General features: G+C 46.2%; 1 protein-coding gene across 1 annotated transcript in view; it reads left to right on the plus strand.

Moving 5' to 3' along the window:
* Positions 1-26,751, plus strand: part of Sec8 (exocyst complex component secretory 8) — a 112,630-nt gene that overhangs the window by 76,501 nt on the left and 9,378 nt on the right. The window contains exons 21-24 of the mRNA XM_077645457.1: positions 486-584; positions 14,863-14,900; positions 14,982-15,096; positions 25,369-25,487. Of these exons, the coding sequence (XP_077501583.1) occupies positions 486-584; positions 14,863-14,900; positions 14,982-15,096; positions 25,369-25,487 (371 nt within the window). The remainder of the gene's footprint in view (positions 1-485; positions 585-14,862; positions 14,901-14,981; positions 15,097-25,368; positions 25,488-26,751) is intronic.

A 26,751-nucleotide genomic window follows, 5' to 3' on the forward strand; every position in this document is an offset into this window, starting at 1 on the left:
GCTCGGGAAGAGCAGCTGCAGAGTCTGACGAGCACCACCGGTGGCAGCACACTTGCCACCCAGGGCAGTGGTGCACCGCTTAAATGCCAGGAGGGTTATGAGGACTCACAGGGGATCTATGAACGTTAAGTAGAGAAAGACCAGTTCTGCATATATGGGCATTAATGCATCAGCTATCGCTTCATGCCCTTAAGGCGAAGCGGGGGCTGTGGTATGGCGGCGCCACGGTGACGGCTACGTAGAGCCATGCAGAGGTAGAATTGCCAGCTGCATGGCATCGGGTTACATCATGCCGCACGGTGGCTGCGTTCACAAAGTGAGTGGGTGGGCTTATTCCTTCTCACATGTAAGCAGTCTTAAGTGTCTCTGCTGTATCAGAACTAATGGGAAGGGGGTGGGGGGCAAGGACATAGCAGTGGAAAGGTAGAGCAAGGCTTTGCCGTGAAAATTATTGCAAGTGAAGTTTTCTTTTCCCGGCTTCCCAGGAATGGCTGAGCTCACGGATCCTCAGTATGGCAAGCTGTGTGCTTCTCGCACAGAAGCAGCGTGGGTCAGCCTACCTCCCTGCCTCTCCAAGGGAATCTGTACGTACACCTGCTACTGCAATTTTTGGTGCATTAAGTGCAGTTGGCTCTGTGGGGATTGTTTGGACCCCATTTTGTAGTTAGCATGTGGTGGGGCCCAGTCGCACTAATGTGTCCTCTGGGGTTATGCTTCTAGTGTAGGTGACGAGGTGGGGAAGCTTCGCCTCTCTCTAGGCCTTAGCCAGCTGGGCACAGGCATTGTGTAGTCCCTATTCTTATAGTAGCTCACATAGATTTGAACTTTTCAGGGCCACAGCATTTTACTTGTTTATGATTTATGGTCAAGTTGAAAGCGTGAATATTACCGGTGCAAAGCCTTTTTTTGACGGTGTCTTTGCTATATTGACAATTGCTCGCCTCCCTTCAGAAGCCTGTTCGAATTAACTGGTTCGAGACCTGTAACATCCGAATTAGTGAGCGATCAACGACGTATACTTATGTGGGCATTGGCTGGGACCGCACCAGCAGCTGGAATTATCCAGATTGAAGCGAGAACGATTTGGAACGAATGGTGGAACGAGTCTGAATTGGCTGCAGGTGCTGCAACTCCTCATCTCCATGTAAAATTCGTGAATCAAATGCATTGGTGTGAACACCCCGGGGAAGCTATCACCAGGCAGATGGAGATTTTTTGTGTTTATTTAGCAATACTGTGAGCCCTGACAGGCCCATACAGGTAGTAGGTTGTAGGGGTATCCACAATGTGTATCATTTTGTACAGGCTTTTAGCACATCAGTGTAATACGATGTCTTTCCACCCAGGTTTGAAAAGAACAAACACAAAATTCCGCGTTACGGAACAGAATGGAAGAATAATAATAATAGTAATTGGTTTTTGGCGAAAGGAAATGGCGCAGTATCTGTCTCATATATCGGTGGACACCTGAACCACGCCGTAAGGGAAGGGATAAAGGAGGGAGTGAAAGAAGAAAGGAAGAAAAAGATTCTAATTTAGTGACATAGCTAGACAGAATCACTGTCGACATCATCTCTTGGTTAAGAACTCCAAATCTCGATGGACAATGGAAAAAAAAGAAAACTTAAATGTATTGCAACATGCGACATATGGCCTAACATCCTTATCATGATTTCTTCGTTTAATGTAATGGTGTAATGGTTGCAAGTACTGGTCTTTGTTGTTATTAACAGACAAAAAGCATATTAACATAAAGCATGAAAAGGAACTTCATGGTGGCAATGCGATGTCTACTTGCAAGTGTGGGAATACCTGCTTGTGTTTTAAGTGCACTGACGCTATCATACCGAGAATCTTTTGAATAGATAACTCTTGCCACTTTATTTTGTACCCTCTCTACCTTATCTATTAAGTACTCTTGATAAGGATTCCAGACTGTGCTAGCATATCCAAAATGGGTTGGACTAGGGTTTGTAGGCTTGCAGCTTTACATAATGAGGAGCTGTGGATAATTTTTATTGTAAAAATAATAGCGTCTCAAATGTTTTGCACACTTGTTAATATGCACATCCCATTTTCATGTACTCGTAAATGTTGCCCTTAAATACTTAACGGTGCCTGTTTGGAGGAGCTCAGACTTTCCTAGTTTATAATTAAACCTCAATTGCAATTTTTTATAGCTTGCACTTAAATATTTGGTTTTCTCTACATTTATTTTTATGCCCCATGTTTCGCACCAGCGAGCACTCTTATTTTAATGATATTGATACGTGGCAGCTAGAAGCAGCAGTAGAAAGAGCAGAGGTAACCTGCTACGCAAGGAACCGATGGCTTGGAGTAGACTCTCAGCACACAAGCGCGCACCTCAGCGTCGTCTTCGTAACCAACCACTTCGTTGTCCTCCCAGCGTCCGTAGCATGACCCCCCCTCGCGGCAAAAGCACCGTCCCGGTGCGCACTACACAGGCCAGCTAGACGGCGAGTTGTAAGGTTTGAGGCGGGACACATGGACGATGTCGGTGCGGGGTGCAGCGGCCGGAGATGGCGGATGTAGCGGGGTGATCTCGCACGACACCGCGGTAACCGGACGTACGACCCGATAAGGGCCTGTATATCAGGGGAGCAGTTTTTCACAAAGGCCCACACGGTGGGAAGGGATCCAGAGTAACACAAGGGAGCCAGAAGAGTAGGTGACTTCACGACGGCGACAGTCATGACGTCGTTTCTGATTGACTTGGGAGGTCGACAGCCGCTGGCGGGCGACAAGACGGGCAGCGTCGGCGCGAGCGATGGCGTCCCGAGCGTAAGGACTCGTGGAGGCGGTGGCGGGCAGTACACTGTCGAAGGGCAGCAAAGGATCGCGGCCAAAGAGAAGGTAAAAAGGGGAGAAACCGGCTGTATCGTGACGCGTAGAATCGTAGGCGAATGTAACAAATGGGAGGCTAATATCCCAGTCGCGGTGATGGTCGGAGACGTACATGGAAATCATGTAGGTGAGGGTACGGTTCAGACGTTCAGTGAGGCCGTTCGGCTGCGGATGGTAGGCCGTGGCGAATTGATGACGGACGGAGCAGGAGCGGAGGAGTTCGGCGACCACTTTGGAAAGAAAGCAGCGACCGCGATCGGTGAGCAGGTGACGGGGAGCACCGTGGTGGAGTATGACGTCGTGCAGGAGAAAGTCAGCGACATCAGTTGCGCAGCTGGTTGGGATCGCTCGAGCAATAGCGTAGCGCGTGGAGTAGTCCGTCGCGACCGCGATCCATTTGTTTCCCATAGCAGACACAGGAAAAGGGCCGAGCAGGTCGAGGCCGACACGGGAAAACGGGTCTACGGGGATGGGAATTGGCTGAAGGTGCCCGGTAGGGAGAACCGAGGGCGTCTTCCGCCGTTGGCACAGTTCGCAAGCGGCCACATAACGGCGGACAGAACGGTATAGACCGGGCCAAAAGAAGCGGCGGCGCACGCTGTCGTAGGTGCGGGAGACTCCAAGATGTCCGGCCGTGGGAACGTCATGAAGCTGTTCAAGGACGCTGCTGCGCAGGTGTTGAGGGACCACGAGCAAGAGGTCAGCGCCGTCAGGCCGCATATTGCGCCGGTAGAGGACGTTCTCATGGAGTACAAACGGGGCGAGGGACGCATCACAGCGGTTGGCAGTGAGGCGGTCGATGAGGGAACGTAGCGACAAATCCAAGCGCTGTTCTTGCGCAATGTTGCGGAAGGCCGAGATGGATAAGACGCAGGCGTCAGCCTCGCATTCGTTGGAGGAAGGCGGATCGACAGGGTAACGGGACAAGCAATCCGCGTCCTGGTGCAAGCGGCCGGACTTGTGGACGACACAAAATGTGTACTCTTGAAGGTGAAGAGCCCAGTGCCCCAGCCGGCCAGTAGGGTCTTTGAGCGAAGAAAGCCAGCATAAGGCGTGGTGATCCGTGAAAACAGAGAAAGGGTGCCCAAACAAGTAAGGGCGGAATTTTGCAATAGCCCAAACCAGAGCGAGGCATTCCCGCTCGGTGATAGAAGAGTTGCGCTCTGACACAGAAAGGAGACGGCTGGCGTACGCAATAACGCGAAGCTTGTTGCGTTGCCGCTGAGCAAGTAGGGCACCAATGCCATGGCCGCTCGCATCGGTCCGAAGTTCCGTAGGGGCTGAAGGATCAAAGTGCGCCAACACAGGTGGAGCAGTGAGGGCACTGATAAGGGCTCTGAAGGCGTCAGCTTGGGGGGGTCCCCAAGAGAACGGGATGTCCTTCTTGAGGAGCGTGGTAAGAGGTCGGGCTATTTCCGCAAAGTTCTGGATGAACCGGCGGAAATAGGAACATAGGCCGAGAAAGCACGGCGCGGACTTTGTCGGGGTCGGGTTGGATCCCAGCAGAATCGACCAAGTGGCCAAGGACCTTGAGCTGACGGCGGCCAAAGGTACATTTCTTCGAGTTCAGCTGAAGACCGCGCGGCGGAAGACGGCAAGGATGGCTGAAAGGCGATGCAGGTGGCTTTGGAATGTGGACGAAAAAACAATCACGTCATCTAAGTAGCAGAGGCATGTCGTCCACTTAAAACCGCGCAGGAGGGAGTCCATCATGCGCTCAAAGGTCACAGGGGCATTGCACAGGCCGAAAGGCATAACTTTAAATTGGTACAGGCCGTCCGGGGTGACAAAGGCGGTTTTCTCCCGATCCCGTTCATCGACAGCGATCTGCCAGTACCCTGAGCGAAGATCGATGGAGGAAAAGTAACTGGCGCCGTGCAAGCAGTCAAGAGCGTCGTCAATTCGGGGTAAAGGGTAGACGTCTTTCTTTGTGATGGCATTCAGATGGCGGTAATCGACGCAGAATCGCCAGGTTTGATCTTTCTTTTTAACAAGCACGACAGGGGATGCCCAAGGACTACTTGAAGGCTCGATGATGTTGCGGGCCAGCATCTTGTCCACCTCTGCCTGAATAACACGGTGCTCTGCGAGGGAGACTCTATAGGGCCGTCCGTGAATAGGGCGGGCTTCGCCGGTGTCAATGTGGTGGGCGACAACAGAGGTTTGACCCAAGGGACGGTCCCCAAAGTCAAAAATATCACTGTAGGAGGACAAAAGGCTGTGAAGAGCTGTAGAATCAGCAGAGGGCAGATCGGCCGCGATCATCCGGGAAATAGAGTCCTCACGGGAGGGTTGCGATGTAGGGACATTGGAGACGGCAGTCGTTGGGTCAGGAGCCAGGACAGAAACTGTGCAATCGGTCAATGGGGACAGATCAGCAAGGGAAATGCCGGTCGAAAGTACCTGAGGGGACAGGCTGAAGTTGAGGACAGGGATGCAGGTGCAGTTGTTGGTGATGTGGACAATGGTGTGGGGAAAGAGGACATTACGATTCAGAATCACAGCGGTGATAGGGCAGGCTACGTAGTCTCCATCAGGGACGGGAGGAGAAGGCGACAGAGGGATGTAGACAGCAGTTTGTGGCGGGAGACGAGCAAATACGGTGGATTGAAGGCGAGGTGAGCTGGTGGAGTCGTCATTGCACAGGGGCAGATCCAATCGAAGAAGGCCTGAGGAACAGTCAATAAGAGCTGAATGGGCGGTTAAAAAGTCAAGGCCAAGGATTATGTCCTGAGGGCACCGGGTCAGGACGGTGAACAGAACGGGTATATGACGCCCGGCAATGCTGACTCTCGCAGTGCACATTCCAATCACGGCAGCGGGGCTGCCATCGGCGACGCGAACCGTGGACATGGCGGCAGGCGTTAAAACTTTCTTCAGACGGCGGCGCAAAGAAGAGCTCAGGACAGACACTTGGGCACCAGTATCAATGAGGGCAAGGACCGGGACACCATCCACAAGAACATTCAAGAGATTACGTTGGGCAGCGGGGGTTAAGAGAGGATTTTCAGGCCGGGTCAATGATGCAGCGTCACCTCCGGGGGCTGCATCGGCTAGTTTTCCGAGATATGGCGGGAGGTCGAAGGAGAAGGGCTGCGGCGTGTGGGAGGAAAACGGGAGCGGCAACCTAATGGGGAAGGTGAGCGGTTGGACCCACGAGCGTGCGGAGCGGGCTCGTCAGGGAGCGGATCGAGTCATGGTGTGAAGCGGTGCGGGCCGTAGTCGTTGCAGCGGTCGACGAAGGAGTAGGGGCGAGGTGGCGGGGACCAACGGCTGCGGCAGTGACGGGAGATGTGTCCGACGCGAGAGCAGGTAAAACAGATCGGCCTGTCATCGGAGGTACGCCATTCGGCAGGATTGCGATATCGGTACCGAGGCGAGAAGCTGCGACTGTAAGTGGCAGCTGCGATCACTGGAGGGTCCGGGCTGGCATGAGCGTTGTCCACGACGCGAGGAGAAGGGACGGCCAAGTTCGCAACTTCCTGGCGAACGACGGCTTGGGTGAGGGCCAAAGTGTTGTCCGGCAGTGGCAAGGAAGAAACAGCGGGCGTCATCGCCTCCAGTTCGCGGCGCACGATACGGGTTAAGTTAGCCAGGTCGGAAGGCTGCAGCAATGTTGGCAGATCTTCACAGGAGGAGCTAGCAGCAGTGTTCGGCAGCCGGTCAAAACGGTGAGAAATGCGCCGGTGTTTGGCTTGCTCGAAACGGCGGCACACCTCAAGAACAGAAGCGACCGTGGAACAGTCTTTGCATAGAAGCAGATTAAAGGCATCGTCGGCAATGCCTTTCAGTATGTGGCCAACTCGATCTGCTTCGGACATGTCTTTATCAACTTTACGGCACAAGGCGAGGACGTCTTGTATGTAGGCTATGTATGGCCCAGAGGAAGTTTGGGCGCGGGACGCGAGTGCCTTCTTGGCGGCGAGTTGGCGGCCGATGGGTTTTCCGAAGAGGTCGTGGAGCTTCTGCTTACATATGTCCCATGAGGTCAAGTCATCTTCGTGGGTTTCGAACCACACTCTCGCGGTGCCGGTCAGGTAAAATATCACATTAGCGAGCATCAGCGTTGGATCCCACCTGTTGTGCGTGCTGACGCATTCGTAAAGGGCCAGCCAGTCGTCCACATCAACGTCGTCTGTGCCGCAGAACGTGCCCGGTTCGCGGTGGTGGGCGACGACGACCGCTGGCGGTGTTGACGGAGAGGGAGATGGCTCGTACTCGGTAGACATGTTGGCGAGACGGCGGCAACGACGGAGAGCCAGCTTGAGGTCGGAGATCGAATTTAGCAACCTCCACCAAATGATATGTGGCAGCTAGAAGCAGCAGTAGAAAGAGCAGAGGTAACCTGCTACGCAAGGAACCGATGGCTTGGAGTAGACTCTCAGCACACAAGCGCGCACCTCAGCGTCGTCTTCGTAACCAACCAATTCGTCGTCCTCCCAGCGTCCGTAGCAATATGTTCAGTCTTATACCCGTGCCCCTGTGACACGGGCAATTTTAATGCCATTAAGTGCTTACTGCCTTATTCGAGCGGTTCCATACGCATAAATTTAATGGCATTAGCTTTACTGCCATTCGCGACCTACTGAGTTTGCCACAACTCATTCGCCTGGGCAATGCGTACTCTCGTCCCTATTCCACACGCAGAAAAGCATGCAACTTTGTTAGTAACAACTTCTCAACCAATAGTAAATGGTTAATTCATAACAGTTCAGTCAGGTGAGCCGTCTCTACTGCATTTTTGGTGCGAAGGGCGCCATTTTTACCAGCACTTCTGACGGATGCTCTCGGCTTGTGTGCTGACACGCGAGTTTATGGCTACTTTATAATTGTCAGGCAAGAGCAGTGGTATTTTCTGCGAAATAATTTTTATATTGGATTTGAATAACATTCCCGAGATACTGTGCTCATCAGCACTGTTTATATTTAGGTGAAAATTTTCACTGCCTTGCAAGCATGATCGTGATCGTGTCTTTCGTATAATGACATTAAATGTGGACGTGTAGCACGAACTCCAAAAATGATGCCATTAACAAACTTCAGCCCTGAACCATTTACTGCCATTGGCACGGGTATTACTTGGTCTTCTAGTCCCCGCATAACTTTTTAAATCACACAATCGTCGCGAAAGGTCAGGTTTTTCCCCTATCCTCAACACAAGAACCAATGTCATTAATGTATGTAAGAAATAATAATGGTCCTAGAACAGATCCTTGTGGTTACCAGAAGCCACTTCCATGTTCTTTGTTCACTGTTATTTATCACGACATATTGGGTGCGATTTGATAGGTAAGATTCTATCCATGTTATTTCTTTAGAATAATGCCGATCAGCTTCAAATTTTTCAGTTAAATTACAGTGTACAACATGGCCATAAGCCTTAGAAAAATCAATATCCCATCAACTTGTTCTCGGGAATTCATTACTTTTGTGAAGTCGTGTTATTTGTAATAATCGCATTACTGTATATAGCCCTTTCTAGAATCAGTGTTTCATCAGGTTCAGTTAGTTGTTTTCTTCCAAATACCATCTTTACTCACGTAATTTGCACACTTTTTTTTCTTTAAATTAAGGCTTCTAAAAGTGAATGTGCAAATTATGCAAAAGTTTCCTGTACACGCCCTAAAAATCTCAACAAAGGTCATAACACGCAATATACACTGTATATTAAAGGGACTATGCAATAAATTAATTGAGATTACATAAAGCAGACGAGAGATAGGCATTTCATCACAAGTCACCCCAACGCAAGGATTTTTAAGCTAGCATCAATAACAACGAAGATATAGACGATTAAAAATTACGCTCCTCCTCTCCCCCCTCAACACATACACGCGGGGCACCAGACAAAAATAAAGAAAACAGGTCTGGGACTGCGCCCCGCCTTTGAATACGTCATCAGATGACGTTCGCTTTGCAACTTCCGGTTGTCGCTCCTAACCCCCCAGCAGCAGCGTCGGCGGCATGGCGGCATCTCTCCGGTCTCTCTTCGCCTTCCTGGATTGCGGCGCACGTCGGGTTTCTTGCTTGTCGTCTATTATAGTTAGCAGTAATAAACCCGGACCTCGGAGCGCGACTGCTCGCTCTTACAGCCGCGATGGGCATCGAGCCCTATGCGTGCCCACGAAGAGCCGTGCGAGTGGCTCCGGAACTCTTGACAAAAGGAGGCGGCAGAGGAAAATTGAAACCATATGCGCGAAGGCAATGCCCTGGCCCGCGCTTGCCCGAGAGAGTCGCGCGGCGGCACAAGCAGACGATTTTCACGGCTACCGGAAGTGTGCCCGTGACGTCGTGGCTGCCGTGGCTCCAGCGAATGAGAGAGCGTGTGGTGGCCTGGCGACGTCATGGTACAGTGACGTCTTTGTTCCACTATTTTAGTTCCAAAATCGGTCACTACGAGCACACCAATCGGCCCACGAATTTTAAAAAACACGTTGTTTTTTTTTTATTTATAATAAATTGCCGGCACCGTTCCGAAGACTTATACTTGGTGTGAATGCTCATTAGCATCATTTCTAAACATAGAAAACATTTACAAGCTACTTTGAATTCCTTGCATAGTCCCTTTAATGCCTATACGTAGACCTCCCCATCTCGCACTCCTCGCTGGCCAAAAAGGAAAAGTTAACTCCGAATATAAAATGCATACCCCCTCCCTTCCCGCCCCACGTTATCTAGTTTCCCGTGGGACTACAAGATGGCATGATGGCACGTGCGTAGCTCAAAGCAATAAACGTGCAACATTACAATCGCGAAGCCAGCAGTGGGAGGCAAAGGAGATAACTGTTGATAAAACAGCACTCTCGTGTGCGGTGCCGTTGACTAGGGGCAAACCGAACTGTTTCGGATACAGGCGCGCTCGCAATTGTTCACCCAGGAAAGTGACCGCCTGAGCGACTGAGCCAGGTTAACGGCACACAACACGTGCCCTTGCCACTCGCACCTTTTGCAACCGCACACGGCGACAGGACCGCGCCAATCTTCCCCAGCCTGCCTTGAGTGCACCCGCATATATGCTGGTGGTCTGGCACAGCAGAGGATGCAGTGTGTGCAAGTAGAAGTTTTTTTTTTTTTTCAGAAATCCGGGTAAAAATTTGGTGGTGCTCAAATTACGCGAGTGAATACGGTAACTCATGATTGCTTTCTTAAGTGTCCTCCATAAGCTTGCAACAACCACTTGTAAGAGATATGGGTCTGTAGTTGTCAAGGAGCATGTTATTTTCTGCTTTATGGATAATCATCATCAACTTTAATCATCATCAGCCTGACTACGCCCACTGCAGAGCAAAGGCCTCTGCCATGTCTCTCCCATTAACCCTGTCTTTATGGATAGGGATTATCTTAGTGCAAAGCCAGTCAGCAGGTAGCGTATCAGTGCTTAGTGACTCGACTAGAATAGTGTGCAGAAAAGGGGATGTTTGCTGCTCACATCGCTTTAAAAATACATTTGAGATGACATCCAGACCGGATGACACCATACTGTTGTGAGGTTTGACACTATCCAACTGAGAAGTGCTCATGGGCCCAAAAGACACTGCGCAAAGGAGATGGTGAGGGGGCAGCACACCCCGCTTCTCTAATCGGTGTGTCGAGGGCGGTTATAAAAGTCCCTTCTGTCACGCCTTGCAGTGGGGGTTATTACCGGATTTTCCAGGCAAGAGAATTGTCTCGTTCATGTGGCTGCAATGCAATGCAACCGCCATCTTGTTGCCTGCCATAATTGCCTGCCTAGGTGCGTCATACAATTGAAGTCACATGAATAAGCCGTATATTGGCTTTGGTAGGATGCTCTTGTGGGCTAGTTGGATCACTTTCGAGGGAGGTTGCGGGCTAGTTGGTTTATTTTCATTTTACGCAATTTTAACCTTCTACACTGGCAATTTTCATGGCCTAGTCCAGGGAGTTCCTCAAGTAATCCAGTTCTGTTCTTATCTGCCGACTCCAATCATAGTGAGTGTAGTGGGCAATGAAAAAGCGCAGAAAACACAGAATGGAATGGAATTGTAATGAAATCGTCATACACCTCACCTCTTTTCCATGAGTAACAAATACCCTTGCAGTCGAACCCGGATATATCGAACTCGAAGTGGGATCGCTAAATAGTTCGATGTATCAGCTATTTGATATATAAAAATGAGGGAATAGATAAGCTTCTCAGTACCCTAGAAGCGAGAATACATTGCACCCACGCTTGCCGTACTCTTCATGCTAGACCTAACCTGCTTTGCATTGAAGCCACTGCGCATGCTGCTTTGGAATTAGCCACTGCCTATCATAAGATGCTAATCCTGCTTCCAGTACATCAAAAATAGAATAATCGTTCATTCAAATCTTGATACAGCTGGTTTCCGTAACATCTTCTGCAGCAAAGGGCATTCGCTAGGTTTTAGTTAGTTATGTTGGCTTCACCGCATGATAGCGATGTGGCGTGCAAAAATGAGTACAAAAGACCGAAAGGCACCCTCAAGCACATCCAACGTTCACCTCGTCACGCATTTTCATAGCGGAAGTGCTGCCAGGTGGGGCTCAAGGTCGCGCAGCTGACCCTGTTCTGCGTGTAGATAGTGATCGAACAGCACCACTTCCAAAGCCGCAGCGTGCAGCTCGATATACCGAATTGCTGGCAGAATTGTAGTTCGTTGTAAAGCGCGACTTTCCTAAACTTTTACAGGGGATTTTCAAGGGGATAATATGTGTGTTCGATATAGCCGATAATTAGAAATATCCAGATCTGTACTCGACTGTACCACCCTGCATTCATACTTTAATAAGAGCTGTCATTACACAGACGGTCAGGCACAAAACTCTTTGCACTTGGAAGGTGCCTGTTAGTCACGTATTGTCAGCAGTAGCACCTCATATTTACATAGGCCTTTCTAGTCCTGTAAAATTATCTTTTAAAAAATATAGGCTCGGGGCCTGATAAGAACTGCACCGTCATGATCCTGCAAGCATTCTACTACAGAGGGAAAACTTCATTTTCATGCTCTCTCTATTGCTGGCACCATAAAAATGACACAACGCTTGGCTGCTCTCTTATCTTGTTAGCAGACAAATGTCTACGTTACAGTGCTCCTAACGTATATTTTTATAGGAAAACGGGGGCAATTACATCTGATTGTGCCGGTGAAGCAATCCCAAGGGATCAAATGATGCGGTTCCGTGAACGCCGATCCTTTAGACTACTTAGCGGCACCGCTGCTGTGTGGCGTCGATTTCGTGAAAATCGCCAATACTTCACATTGTGCATGCGTGATGACAAGCTCATGTCATTGTTGAATGTCCTGTGCCTTGCAGACCTGAATGGTCGTCACAGTTTGTGGAACTCTCTCGTCCTTAGTCCTTTCCTCCCGACTTGAGGAGGTGGCGGTGAAGTTTGTGGGAGGTGTAGGACTACTCTGAGGCTGAGTGGAAGAAAACGGCAGTGGGTTTCAGAACAAAGACAGCATGCATACTTATGACAAAGCGCATGGCAGTCTCAGCCCTTTGGTAGCAATACCTATGTACAGTAACTGCCACTACACCTCTCTTCAGGTGTGAGCCATCAAAAAGTATAAACATAACATATTGCTGGTTTTTAGGTTGATTTTCAGTTTGTGAAAGATAAAGCTGAAGGACCACTTCTTTCAGGTGTTGGGTAGTTCTACCTTATCTTTTCTTGTCACCATTGTTTCTACGTTCTGAGCCTTGCGTACAGTGGTCGCAGTGCAAGTCCCGCTGTGGTGTGCTTAACTTCGCACCTGAGATTTGTCCCGTCACATGTGTGCACTTTTCAGTGATGTGCCAACAACAGTATAGCCATTGAATGCCGAGCAGTCATTGTCTGTTACTTGCAGAATCTGCGTGGCGAGATTTTGAATGGAGTGAAGCCTTCAGTCTGAATGGACAGAAAACACCGACCCCTTAGAAATCAGATCAGTTTTTTTTTTCTGGCTGAATGATTTTTTTAATAATTCGACAGTCCTCTGCTTTTGTAAGCTTTTTTAAGCTAGAAAAGGCGAAAAAGTGAAATACATGTGTTGCCTTCACTAGCTGGTTGCACAAGTAAACTGTGATGCGTCAACACAGTTTATTGGGTGCAGATCACAAAGGCTAGGATACATCACTATACACTCCACGATGGTGAGCTCAGAGTCCTTCTCGGTATCGTTGTCAGGAGTTTTAATCGGGTTGCAGGAAAATTTTTGTGTGTGTCTTATGCTGCTAGATAACACATAGAAAGAGCCATAACAAAAATTGGGTGGAGTTCTCCTCACTGTCCACTGGAGTTGCAGAAAGGTAAAAGAATAAAAATAGCACTGCTTGCATTATATGCAGCTAAAGTTATTGTCACATTTTTATTTTCCTGCAGTCTCGATCTATGCTTCCGAGGTGTCAGTGGCCATAGTCAAGAGGCATCTTTATTTAAGTGCTATAAATTCACTTTTTACTTCTCGCCATCGAATTTTCGTCAGAAAGCTGCTCCAAATTGACTTCTTACCTGCTACAAGGCCTGCTCCTATTAGCTCTTGGCCATTTCCTCCACTGATTTTAGCTTTAAGTGCTGAAGCTGGGCTTTGCTCACTGGGGTTGCAAGTCCGCATGACAAAGAAGTCAAGTTAGTTAATCAGTGTGCTTTGAGCGATTGCAAATGAAGTGCTCAGCTTTACATTGCACTCTTTCAAGCATGAGGATGGGGTTTTTAGCATACAGAAACCATACTCTTCTTACAAAGCTGATGAAACAGAAACCAACACTCACCGAAACCAAGGATCATAGGGGATGAATTTTTTGTTTCTTAATTGGTAGTGTTCAATACTGGGAGGTTAATAGGGTAATTATGGTAAAGATGATTGTTTAGAAAGCAGAAGAAAAAACAACCGCATGCCGGCGGCGGGATCCGAACCAATGGCCTCCGAATTTCGTGTCCAGTGCTGTACCAACTGAGCTACTGCTGTCCAGTCTTCTGCTTTTGGTGGTATTTATGTGTAATGTAAGTGAACCTTGAGAGTGTTTACCAGCGCCATCCTCGTCCATAGCAGCAAACGTAGTATGCCCCGTGAGTGCAAATGTTTATGCCACCCATGGCATGGGTAGCATAAAAAAAATGGATAGCATAAAAGGGCTATTGCACAGCTCTATCCTCAAAGTTTGATCACGTTCCTGTGTGGCACTCGTGGTAATACAGGACGTACAATGTCCATCGCTGTGGACGAGGGTGGCACTGGTGAACACTCTCAAGGTTCGGTTACACTGCACATAAATATTCCCGAAAGCAGAAGATTGGGCAGCCGTTGCTGTAGCTCAGTTGGTAAAGCACTGGACGCGAAATTTGGAGGTCGTGAGTTCGGATCCCACTGACGGCATATGGTTGTTTTTCTTGTGCTTTCTAATCAATTATCTTTAAATAATTACCCTATTAATCTCCCATTGATGAACACCATCAATTAAGGGGAGAAAAAACCCATCCCCTATGCTCCTTGGTTTCGGTGACTGTTGGCTTCTGTCATGTATGTCATAAGCTCCTCTTTTCCCTTCCCTTGTCTGCTCAAGGCTGATGTAAGCAAGCTCTTGTTTAGCTAGTGGAATAAGGAAGAGTTTGTTTTATATGGAACTAATCTTGTGGAAATTAGGTGTGTACATATTGCTCTCTCTAATGGGACTCTGCCATCTTTGGGTAATGGAAACTGGGGACCAGTTTTGTAGTTGACATCTCTGTGCTGATTTCTAATGTGCATTGTTTGTTTTGCTTAACCGGGTATATCTGGTAAGGGGTGCTGCCTCAGTTGCCCTGTTTTCTAGTGCACATGTTCATGCATGAATCGATCTTTCCAACCTGGCGTTATGAATTCCTCTGCGCCTGCATCAGGTGCACAATGCAGTAGTCTGGGTAGTAGTCTGCAGTTCTTTTTTGATGAAAACATTTTGTCTGTTAGGCAGAAATGGGTCTTGCAGTGTGCAGGAGCTCTAGGAAAACTTCTTTTGTTGTGATTTGAGACATGATGTTACGGTTTGCAGGTTCAGGATTTGCCGCCTATGCCTGATGCCACAGTCCAGTAAGCATTAGTCTCTTTATGCCTGGAACTGAAGACTTTACATTTGTCATGAGCTTCTTTCTCCTCTCTTGACCTTGTCAGGACATTGGAGGAGCTGGCAAAGGAATTTCAGGAAATCGCAGACACTTGCCTATTGGTGTTGCACCTGGAAGTGCGCGTGCACTGTTTCTTTTACCTGCTTCCCGTGACTGTTCAGGTGAGTGCTTTTACAGTGCTGCATTTCTGCATTGTAGTCCACAATGTTCATGTTTGTGTGAACGTTCAGATGTGAAACTCATGGCAGTGTGCATATTGTGGTCGGAAACAGCTGTTTAAGCTGTAGGTAGCCACTTCTACATTGGATGCCATCATTATTTGATATCAATGACTGCAGACAGTACATTCAGTGGCAGGTTAATGCAAGGACCAGGCATGCATTTGTCGTGGGCTGGAAGACGCAGGTTTTCTCCTAATGCATTGACTTCAAGGATGGGACTACGTGCCACTACGTGTCGTAGATCAGTCAGAGTAGCGATATTTATGGTGCTGCATTCAAAGCATCAAATTTCAGTGGGCATGTGTCCTCCGCCTAACATGTGGTGACGTGAGTGCAAGCATGCCTCATGGATGCTGAATTGTCTCCTGGCAGCACATTTTCAGTATTAATGTTCATGGGATGAAGACAGGGGCACATAAATTACGCAAAGAAAAAAAAATTTATACTCTTCGATAGCCAGAGTAGGGGCCATGTTTATTATGAACATGCATCCACCGTGTGTGTAAAAACAGTATTATTTTTTTACAATTGTACGATACATGAAATGAACAGCGCCCCGCAGGGGGGCGCCTGCAGCTTGCAGGCGTCGCGATGGTGAGTGGCGACACCGCGGGTTCCCGAGCATCCGCAGGGACATCCCCGCAGGGGGATGATGGTGAACTGTGCATCACCACAGACCCGAGCACCCGCGCCTCGCCGTGCGTGGCATCGCCGTGTCCGGGGAAAAGGGGATCCTGGTGGTTGAGCCGATGCCGAGCGTTTGGACCTTTAAGGCCCCTCGGCGGAGGCAACACACCACTTTGGCCTCAGCTTCCTGTAGACGGCACCTCCGGCCTGACCCGACGGGGAAATCGGCAGTCGCCTTTTCCTGTCCTCCTCTACATCTTTTACTTTCCTATCTTCTTTCTGACTACTGTCCTGTCTCCTCGTCATTTCTCGGTTTTTTCATTTCTTCATGGGCGGCTAGGGTTAACCTTGTGTGGAGAACTACCCTATCTCTCTGAGGCTGCCGTGCAGGCACTGTTGAAATTCTTTAACGAAATATGGACAACTGGGAATATACCTGAGGAGTGGAAGAAAGCAATAATAGTACCTTTCCTGAAGCCCGGAAAACCACCAACAAGTCCTAACAATTACAGACCGATAGCCCTCACCAGCTGCATTGCTAAATCTTTCGAAAGCATAATAAACACTAGACTGACCTTCACACTTGAATCTCTTCGACTCTTAGATTTATATCAATGTGGATTTAAGAAAGCATGCTCAACCACTGATCACCTTGTCCGCCTAGAAAACACCATCCGGGGGGCGTTCATCCACAAACAGCACTGTATCGGGGTCTTCTTCGATTTGGAGAAGGCCTATGATACCGCGTGGAAATTCGGCATCCTCCATGACCTAGCAGAGCTAGGGATCCGCGGCAGGATGCTGAACTGCTTGAACGACTTCCTGGCTAACCGCACATTTAGGGTCCGCCTAGGAACAACTCTCTCCATGACTTTCACCCAAGAGAATGGCGTACCCCAAGGTTGCATTCTAAGCACGACACTCTTCGTAGTAAAAATGAATTCGTTAGCCAAAGTAATACCCAAGTCCATAATGTATTCGGTTTATGTAGATGACCTACAGATAGCATGCACATCCTCCAGCATATCGTCCTGCGAGAGACAAATACAAATCACACTAAATAAACTAGCTGCTTGGGCAGAGATAAATGGGTTCAAGTTCTCTCCTCAAAAAACAGTAGCCGTTCTGTTCTCATTGCGACGAGGCCTACAATTCAATCCCAACCTATACTTGAATCAAGCCACACTACCAATTAAACCAGAACATAAATTTTTAGGACTCATTTTGACAAGAAACTCACATTTCTACCACACATTAACAACCTTAAAAAGAAAGCATCCCAAGCCCTCAATGTATTAAAGGTGCTCTCGCGAAAACGGTGGGGGTCCGATAGAACATGCCTATTACACATATATCGCTCTCTGGTACGCTCCAAGCTGGACTATGGGTGCATAGTATACGGTTCAGCAAGAGCATCCTACTTGAAACGACTGGACCCTGTTCATAATCTTGGTCTGCGACTATCAAGTGGAGCATATAGAACATCCCCGATAAACAGTCTTTACATTGTAGCTAATGAGCCTGCACTAGAGGATAGAAGAGTCACACTGACATGCAAGTACATCCTTAAAACCCGTTCTCTTCCTAAACATCTCTGCTATCCCATTGTTACCAAGTGCCCATCGAGAAGATTATTCAATAATAAACCACATTTCATCAGGCCACTAATAATGCGCTTTGAAGATAAATGTGAAGACTTAGCAGTGCTGGACGCCCTACCGAATATTGCACAAAGACATGAATATCTGCCACCATGGTACAGCCTCCCTTCGGTGTGTGACTTCACACTGACACACGTAAACAAAGAGAAAATGCCACACGAGCACATACTGCAAGAGTTCTTTGCACTACAAGAAAAATATGACACCTACACTGAATTTTACACTGATGGCTCAAAAACAGAAAGTCATGTCGGAAGTGCAGTAATTCAAGGAACAAATGAAAAAATGATACGATTGCCACAGTATGCATCGGTATTTACTGCGGAGTGTTATGCCATCTTTGTGGCTGTAGAACAAATAGTAAAACAAAACATAAAAAATAGCATCATTTACACCGATTCACTGAGTATGCTAAAAGCGCTGCATTCTACAAACGCTGCTGAACCCATAATAGGAAAAATTATACATAACATAGTTAAAATTACAAAGCAAAAACATAACATTATATTCTGCTGGGTCCCTAGCCATGTTGGAATTTTAGGTAATGAGAGAGCAGATGCTTGCGCAGCACAAGCTAGAATTGGCCATATAAAACAAGTTAACCTACCACAGAGGGATTTTTCTAAATTACTGCACAGTAAACTCAGGAATAAGTGGCAGATTGCATGGGACGAACAGACAAACAACAAACTACATTCTATAAAACCCGTTTTGGGCGAATGGAGATCATGTAAACATCAGGAGCGTTTCATAGAAGTTATTTTGTGTCGACTACGCATTGGACACACACACCTTACTCACAACTTCTTACTGACAAAAAAAGACAAACCTCTCTGCGAAATGTGTGGCGATGAACTCACGGTAATTCACATTTTAATTGTATGCACAAAACTGGAACAACTGAGGAAAAAATATTTCACAACATTGTACAATGAATACATCCCACTACACCCCATGTTACTTTTAGGAGATCAAGCACTGGTTGATTTTTCAAGCATTTTTAAGTTTCTCAGGGAAGCCAATGTTTTATACAAACTTTAGATATAAAAAGCGTAACTTTTAACAAAAGCTCTAACCGTGTGTTTGGCGCATCATAGCCTCAGTTGCTTTTGCGCCATTAAAATCAATATAACTAACTAACTAAATGAACAGCGGTTTTGTGTGGTCCCTTAAAGGTCGCATGGTCGGGGTTGTACTGTACTTATTATTGAGCAAGGCTTCGGACAGATAGAATGCATTCGAAAGTGCAAAGCATTATTGACTTGTTTACTATCTTAAATTAAGAACGTAATTCTTTGTGAACCAGTGCAATAGCATGAGGCCAAAAGGAGCAGATGGAAAGAAACGCAGTACTGTGTCTCTTCCAGTCTTCTCCTTTTGGCCTTGTGCCATTGCGCTGTCGCACTAAAAATTATGCCTGGCTAACGCACCCACCAGTTCATGTTGTTAAGGTAGGAGGCCACATAAAAATTCTTATATAACACTCAAGATTATAAATTTTATTTTATCTGATCGAGCACATTTACTTGCCTGATCACATTATTTAAATTGTAAACAAGGGTGCAGTTTACGTTTTAAGAGTTTTTATTGCTGAGAAATGCATTAAAATTGCTAGTCATGCCAGCAGTTATAAGTAACTGAAATTTCAAAATAAAAAAGTTTTGGCATTTAAGTAGCCGTGTGTGTTCCGTATGTAATGAATTACGGTAAATATTTTATGATTATTATTAAAGATGTAATCTTGAAGAAACTGAACAAAATGAGCAAAAATGACCTGATTTGATTACACGTATTCAAACAATGAGCTGTGATGTCAAAACTTTTGCAGCGATTTTATTTATGCTAGTTCATTGCATGTCCCTATATGTTAGGAATAGGCTCACAAAATTTCAATTGAAAATACTCATTCACAGAAAAGTTATGAGTGCTTGCATAACACAGTTTTCAGCAATGAACTGTTTGGAGAAAAACAAAGCTGTATTGTCAAATGTATAAAAAGCATGAAATGCATCATGCTCCTAGCTGGGCCACCCCTAAGAACAGAGAGGTGTTCTTTACCTTGTATTACTGCTTGTCTCTTCTTTCTTACTCATTTTAGGTTAAGCCCTTTGTATTGGTAACTTTTAGTAATGCAAGCCCTTTTGATTAATAGTGTGGTTCTATGCCAGCGTGTGCCTTGCGGTATCCATACTATGCCTGCTTCCAATATTTAAGCGATCAAGAGCATCGTGCAAGTTGGGAGCCCACCAAAGCTCATTGAAGCACTTATTTCCATCTCATATTTTTGCTATGTAAACGCTTAGACAGGAATTCATCTGAACATAGATCACTGACCAGAGCTTTGACATTGTTGTTCATTTTATTTTGGAAAGCCTCTTTTGTGCACATAGCTCCCTTGACCCAGTGTTTCAGATCTCTCTAATCCACATGAGCCATTTGAACCAGGCCGTGCAAGCTGGGGCCTTGATGCTCCTCTGTAGAGGTGCAGTGTAAGTGCCCGCCAGGGCACCTTGAGTCTCAAGGTGATGGTGCTTGGCGCCACCGCTGACCTTTAGCCCCCATACCGAAGCTTCATCTGCACCATGGCAAAATGTTTTAAGGTGAAGGGTAGAAGCCCTGAACAGCGGCGGTTGGGGCCATGGTCAAGCTCTGGCTAACGGGCTCCCCATCTGTTTACCAGCTGGGGAGCTCAGGGACCTTCATGTGGATAAGCTGGTGAAACACAGGCGACATATTAGGAACCATTGACATACTCATATCTCATGAATACTTCTTCTCCCAAAAAACTTGATGGGTCCCTGAAAAGGAACCGCACCGAAGAAAGCTTCGCCAGAACCTGACCTGAATCTAACCACTTTCCTCATTTCCTGATAATCCACTGTCTTGTAGATAATGACCCAGTTGCTATACTGTCTCTCTTTGTTATTGCTAGGATGATCGATAAAATGACAGGCAAAAACTACAACACAAAAAAACTCTCATACGGTGACGTTCTTGTCGAAGTGTCACAGAGATCACTCAGACACTGTACTCAAGCAAAAAAATTTCTAGCACTGGCAACTGATTAGAGGCAGTGGCAATACAAGCCTTAACTTTTGGCGTAGTAATAACTGGTATGTACCTTATATATTCCTCGAGATCATTGCCTGTCCATTGAAGAACTGGAAACACTTACTGCGCAGCTTCCGGAGCCATTCCTGGTGGTTGGCGATTTTAATGCACACCAACCATTATGGGGATGCAATGTACTCCGTTTCATACATAGCAGGCAACGCTGCCAAAGCTAGTACGCCTGTTCGCGCTGGCTAAGTCCGCGCCCAAAAAATAGTTCACCCTACGAGCAAAGTTAACACAAGCATATTTCGTTTAATCAGATATTAAGTGTCCTGAATGGCAATCTCTTTCACTTCATTATACCTGTTGCCACATTTTTGTTTTCCAATTCATCGAGACTTTGAGAAGTACGAATGACTTTGGTGGTCTGATACGCGGCTGGTAGGGAGAATCGCCCTTACTCCATTCACGCGTAAAAAGTGGTTCGCACTCAGTTAAAATTATAGCAAGAGGGTCCGAGTACTGAGTACCCCACAGCTTCGACCGTAATTTTCAGTACTACCGCCTCGTTTTTTACCACCCTTTGTTTTCATCCAAGCACTCACCGAGGCTTTTGAGAAGGATGAATGCTACGTGGCGGAGTAATACTGTTTCACAGACGCACTACTTCCACAGCCTTTGCAGCGTTGCCTGCTATGTATAAAACGGAATATAGCACTAGATTCTTGAGGTGCACTAATAAAAAAATTTCTGTTGTCTGGCTCTTGTATATTCGAAAAAAAAGAGCCAACATATTTTAAAACAACACACACAGCAAGAGACCGTGCTATTGGCTCTCCGTTGCTCTTGGTAGCCACTGAGTGGGCTGTTATTGATCCTCTATGGAAGTGACCACTCTCCCATTTCTTTAAAATACACAGAAAATATAAATCCGAGGGTAAATAATCCTAGGAAGTTTAAAGAACAGATTGCTGATTGGAAGATGTTCCGGGAACTCTCAGCATTGCATTATAGACGCTGCACAAAAATTCATTCAACAGAGATCAGGTAAAACACAAAACAAACAAAAGCCGTGGTGGAATGCGCAATGCAAGAAGGCTCGTGAGAATCAAAATAATGCATGGGTCAAAATTCCACTGTTATCCTACGGTTAACAACTTATAATAGCCTTTGAGTGAGCTAAAGCAAATTGTACTCGACGTATATCCAAACAGGAAATTTGGCAGTTGTTTCTCTCCTTTGTAAATTCTTACACAGGTATGCATAAAGTGTACAGTAGACTAAAAGCATTTAAAGGGCGTAGTGCACATCCAGTTCCTCTTGTTAGCACTGCTGGCAATACATTGGAGCACCAATTAAGCAGCAGCACTAGGCAAAACACTTTGAGTGCACTTTTAGCTCAGTGCAATATACAAATTCCTTCTTGCGATATTAACTAGCTGAGGAGCGGAAACCTATTCACAGTAAAAAGCCATCTGTGGGAGGAAGAGTTGAAAGTTGCCTTAAGTACATGTTGCATCTAAACAGCAGCAGGCGCTGACAGAGTCACATTTGGAATGCTCAAGCACCTGCATGAAGAAACCTTTGAAACTGTCCTGTGTCTGTTTAATAAGATATCGGCCGCTGGACGTTTTCCCAAAGCCTGGAAAGAAACAATTATCCTGATATTAAACCAAGGCATAGAAGCTACACTTGTGGCCAGTTATCGGCCAGCTACCCTAATCAGCTGTTTAGGTAAGCTTCTTGAAAAAATGATAAATTGGCACCTTGTGCATTTCCTTGAATTCAATGGTCTTCTTGACCAGCACCAAGCTGGGTTCAGGGCTAACCGGTCAACCACTGACCAGCTCATTGCCTTTGAGTCTTACATAAGGGACGCTTTTGTGCATAAACAGCACTGTTTCTTTTTTCTTTGATCTAGAAAAAGCATACAATACCACATGGCTCTATGGTATTATACGTGACCTATTTGTCTTTGGGATCTCGGGGATTATGCCCACCATTCAGAGTTATCTGTCTGAGCGGGCATTCAGGGTCCGTGTAGCAAATTTCTTTATCTAAGCAGTCTACAAAAGAGAATGCTATCGCTCAAGGTTGCGTTCTTAGCTGCACGCTTTTCGTATTCAAAATGAATTAATTAAAGAGGGTCCTACCTAGGTCTATATCCTACTCTGTTTATGTTCACGATGTACAAATAAGCTACAAGTCATGCAATTTGTCCATCTGTGAGCGGAAAATTCAGCTAGGAGTAAATAAACTATCAAAGTGGGCAGACGAAGATGGATTTAAACTTAACAAAGAAAAGACAGTCAGTGTACTCTTTACAAAACAATGTGTCATTAGACCCAAACCTGACATCACACTTAACGGGTAGAGTATTGCGACCACGTGGTATTGAGACCACAAATTTCTTTGCATCATAGTCAACGAAAAGCTTACATTCATCACACACATTAAGCAGTTAAGACTAAAATGCATGAAGGTACTGAACCTATTAAAGATTCTGTCACATCAATGAAGGGGTACAGATCGAGACTGCCTGCTGAGTCTTCTTAATAGCCTAGTTTTGGCATGTATAGGCTACGGCTCAGTAGTGTATGAGTTAGCATGAAAAACCACCTTAAAAATGCTCGATGCAGTGTACCACCTGGGTCTGTGATTGGCTACTGGTGCTTTTCATACAAGCCCAATTGCCAGTTTGTATGTTGAGGCAAACCAATGGTCACTTGAATGACGGCGGAAGTTCACAAGTATAACATACACTACGAAAGTATTATCTTATGCTGACCATTCATGCAATGTGCTGTTGCTAAACCCAACCAGTACACTGCTGTTTTCAAACCGGCCGTCTGAAACCTCACCTTTGCCCATTAGAGTCGCCACACTTCTCTAAGACATGAACATGCCAGTCTCCAGTATTTCGGTGACTTCTTCTGAAGACAATTGCTCCCTGGGAAGCGCATCCAGTTGACTGTGACACATCTTTTTGTGAGGTGGGGAACAATTGGCTGCCAATTGGCATTTAACAGCACTTCATGTCACTACAAGCACAGTATCAGTGCACAGAGTTCTACACAGATGCCTCCAAGACTTCTTCAGTTGCATGTGCAGCTTACAGCTGTCAGTTCTCCGAAACAAAAACAATGAACAGACTCATAAGCATATTTACTGCAGAATGTAATGGGATCCTGTTGGCTGTTAGATCCATCCTAGAAAAGAAAATTCCAACCTAGTATGTTATTTACTCAGATTAATTAAGTGTGGCTATGGCCCTGTCCTCTAGAAAACCCTCTAAAAACCCTGTAATGAATTCCATCCTGAACTGCCTTATGTCTGCACGCACATTGGATCTTAAAATTACGATATGCTGAGTGCCAGGTTACTGTGTTATAGATGGTAATGAGGAAGCTGATAGGCTTGTTGCGTTAGCTGCCGAATAGAGTCTGATCAATATAAACCAGCTTCCTTACCAGGACCTCAGGCCACATATTAGGACTGCACTCCGCAGAGTGTGGCAACAGGGTTGGGACAAAGAAGCAAAGAACAAACTGTACACAATAAAGCCAAGGATTGGAAGGTATGCCACAGAAAAACAAAATAGATTTTTCTCTGCGGACTGAGGATAGGACACACACACATCACACATTCACATGTTTTAAAGAATACACCGGCACCACAATGCGCGAGATGTGGAGCTAACATCTTAGTTGTCCACACACTAATCATGTGCCCGAGATTGGAAGCAGAAAGACGACAGCACTTCCCAGAACTGTACGCATTTAAAATACCAATGCACCCTTCTTTATTTTTAGGTGATGACCGCATGTTTTCATAGGATAGGGTTTTCAAAGTTTTAGCTCATGTAGGCTTTTTACAAGAGATCTTTTATTCCAAGTAACCCCAGCTCATTGCTGAGGAAAAGGCTGAGCTTAGCCGTAGCTGCCAGATGCCTCGCCCTTCTTGCTCAAGCAAGGACTGTAGTTGAGGCCCCCCGTCTTCGTCTTTTATATAACAACTCTTACCACAATTATTAGGCACTATACACCACTTTAGGCCATTCCACCTAACTTATACACCCTCTTGGCACACTAAAATCATTACATACTCACTAATCTTAGGCCTTATACACCCGGCATTGATTTTAGTACATATGTACTTAGTTTAGCCTAAGCTGACCGAAAACCTTGTGTTTGGCGCTCTTTGGCCTTAGATGCCCTTGAACCAAAATAATCCTAGCATCATCATCATGCAGTGAAAGTGACTGGTTAATGCGGCTTGATTATTTCTTCATGGTAGTTCATGTGGTATTGCAGTAACAGATCTGTAACTGGCCACCCATGGCATCAGTCAAATTTGATTTTCCACTGACTTCACATACTGTCTCCAAGCTTTGCACGTTTCTTTTGTGGCTGTTCTTAGGTAATATATGCATCTAACCAAGCATAAAGATAGCAGATAATATAAGAAACATTAAAACTATAGTATTTGCAGGAATATTTATTACAACAATGAACTGCCAACATTTGAGACAAAAACAATTTATTTCAGTTTTAAAGTTCAGGTGTAAGGATTTTACAACTGGCTGTAAATTTCAGATGAAGCGAAGTACGGATATAATTTCTTTAGCAACATATTTTACATTGTTTAGGGATGTTTAAACCATAAAAAGTCGAAAATAGTTATTTAAAAAAAAAATTAGGCTTGAATGTGGCCTCCCACCGTAAGTGCAGTGTGTGTATCAGTATTTCAGCTGCATGTGTAAGAGTAACTCTTGCACTCAGTTAGTGCTGATGTCTAAAACAGACGTTTGCTTGGGAGATAGTATTGCTGAATTATGTGACACTGAATTGATTGCATATTGTGACAACAGGGTAACTTTGCGGGAGGTGTGGACAGCCAGGAGCCTGACCCTGAAGTGATGAAGCTAAACAAGGACCTCTCAAGCATCGATGAAGCCATGACTGCCTGCCTCCAGCAGCGGAAGCACAGGCATGTTTTTCGCTGACGCCAGTCTCAAGAAGGGCATGCATCATGGAAATGCTGCTCTTGCTTAGAATGACTGATGTCAGTTTTTTTTTCTTTTTTTTTTCGAAATGTACTGGCTAAGATTCATTTCGGGCCTGCATGTCAGACGTTGAGCAGGAGGATGTGGTGACCGCAGGCCGGCAGGCATGTTCATTAGTGCACTCATTTTGCCTCAGTTTACATGCACGAGTTTGAGTGAGCCCCCATGAGTGGGGTTGGATGTGAGCCCTTTTAATTGCGAGTACGCCTGAGAATGTGGGCCTTGACTGTATGCAAGCATGGGCTGTAACTGTTGCCATTAAATTAACCACTGTGGCTAAGAGTTGCTAGTGTGTTTTTGAGCACTAAGCACAAAATTTTTATTGAGCAACGTCTGTGTGTTTGGACCAATCAGTGTGGCACATTGCAGTGATGTTACTCATGACACCATTATGTTGACACATTGCGCCTGTCGTGTTGTGCCAACAATGACGCAGGAACAAGGACGGTGTCATTAAGAGTTGTGACTGTAAAAGGGTTGTGGTGCTGCCTCTGTGCTAAAGCTCAACACTGGCACTGGCCATATCACACCTCGCATAGATAGGATAAGTGTCCATGTGTGTGCCTGATCCTCCACTTTGTCTTGTCTTTTGGCATTGGGCTCCTGTCTGAAGAGTGAATTCTGGCCTGTCTGTTGAACATCTGAAGTTCATGGGACCAGCACTGACCATGAGTAATGTTGTTACTGAATGTGTCCAGGTCGTTGAACTCGCGACAGACACGTGTCTTTGCTGCATTATCATGGTCCTTGTCTTGCTTGTTGGTACTGCAAACCTCGGCTGCTCAGGACTAGTTCATGTTGGAGAAGCAGAAATTCTCCTGAAGACACAAACTTGGAACTGCACAGAATGCAGGAACACCCTTTCAATTAAAGAAAACAAAATTGATGGGCGATCATAAGAACTGATGCAGCAAAGCTGCGACACTGCGACAGCAGGGAGGCATCGCCTTTTGCTTTATATTGGCCATCTTCCAATTGCGTCTTTAATTTGATTTTGCCATCAAGGTGTAGCCTTGTAATTTGTAGGTATAGCTAGGCAAGGTGTAGTCTTGTCCGTATCCATAGTGCTGTTGAGGTGTGCTGCTTCAAATGTGCTCTTATTTTTTTTTTCCTCTGATTAACTGCCTCTCAGTGTTTCTTGTTTTTGAAGCTTTCTCACTTGTCTCAGCCTTGTCACATGCTGAAAAC

The sequence above is a fragment of the Amblyomma americanum genome, chromosome 1 (assembly GCF_052857255.1).
Source record: "Amblyomma americanum isolate KBUSLIRL-KWMA chromosome 1, ASM5285725v1, whole genome shotgun sequence".
Lineage (NCBI taxonomy): Eukaryota > Metazoa > Arthropoda > Arachnida > Ixodida > Ixodidae > Amblyomma > Amblyomma americanum.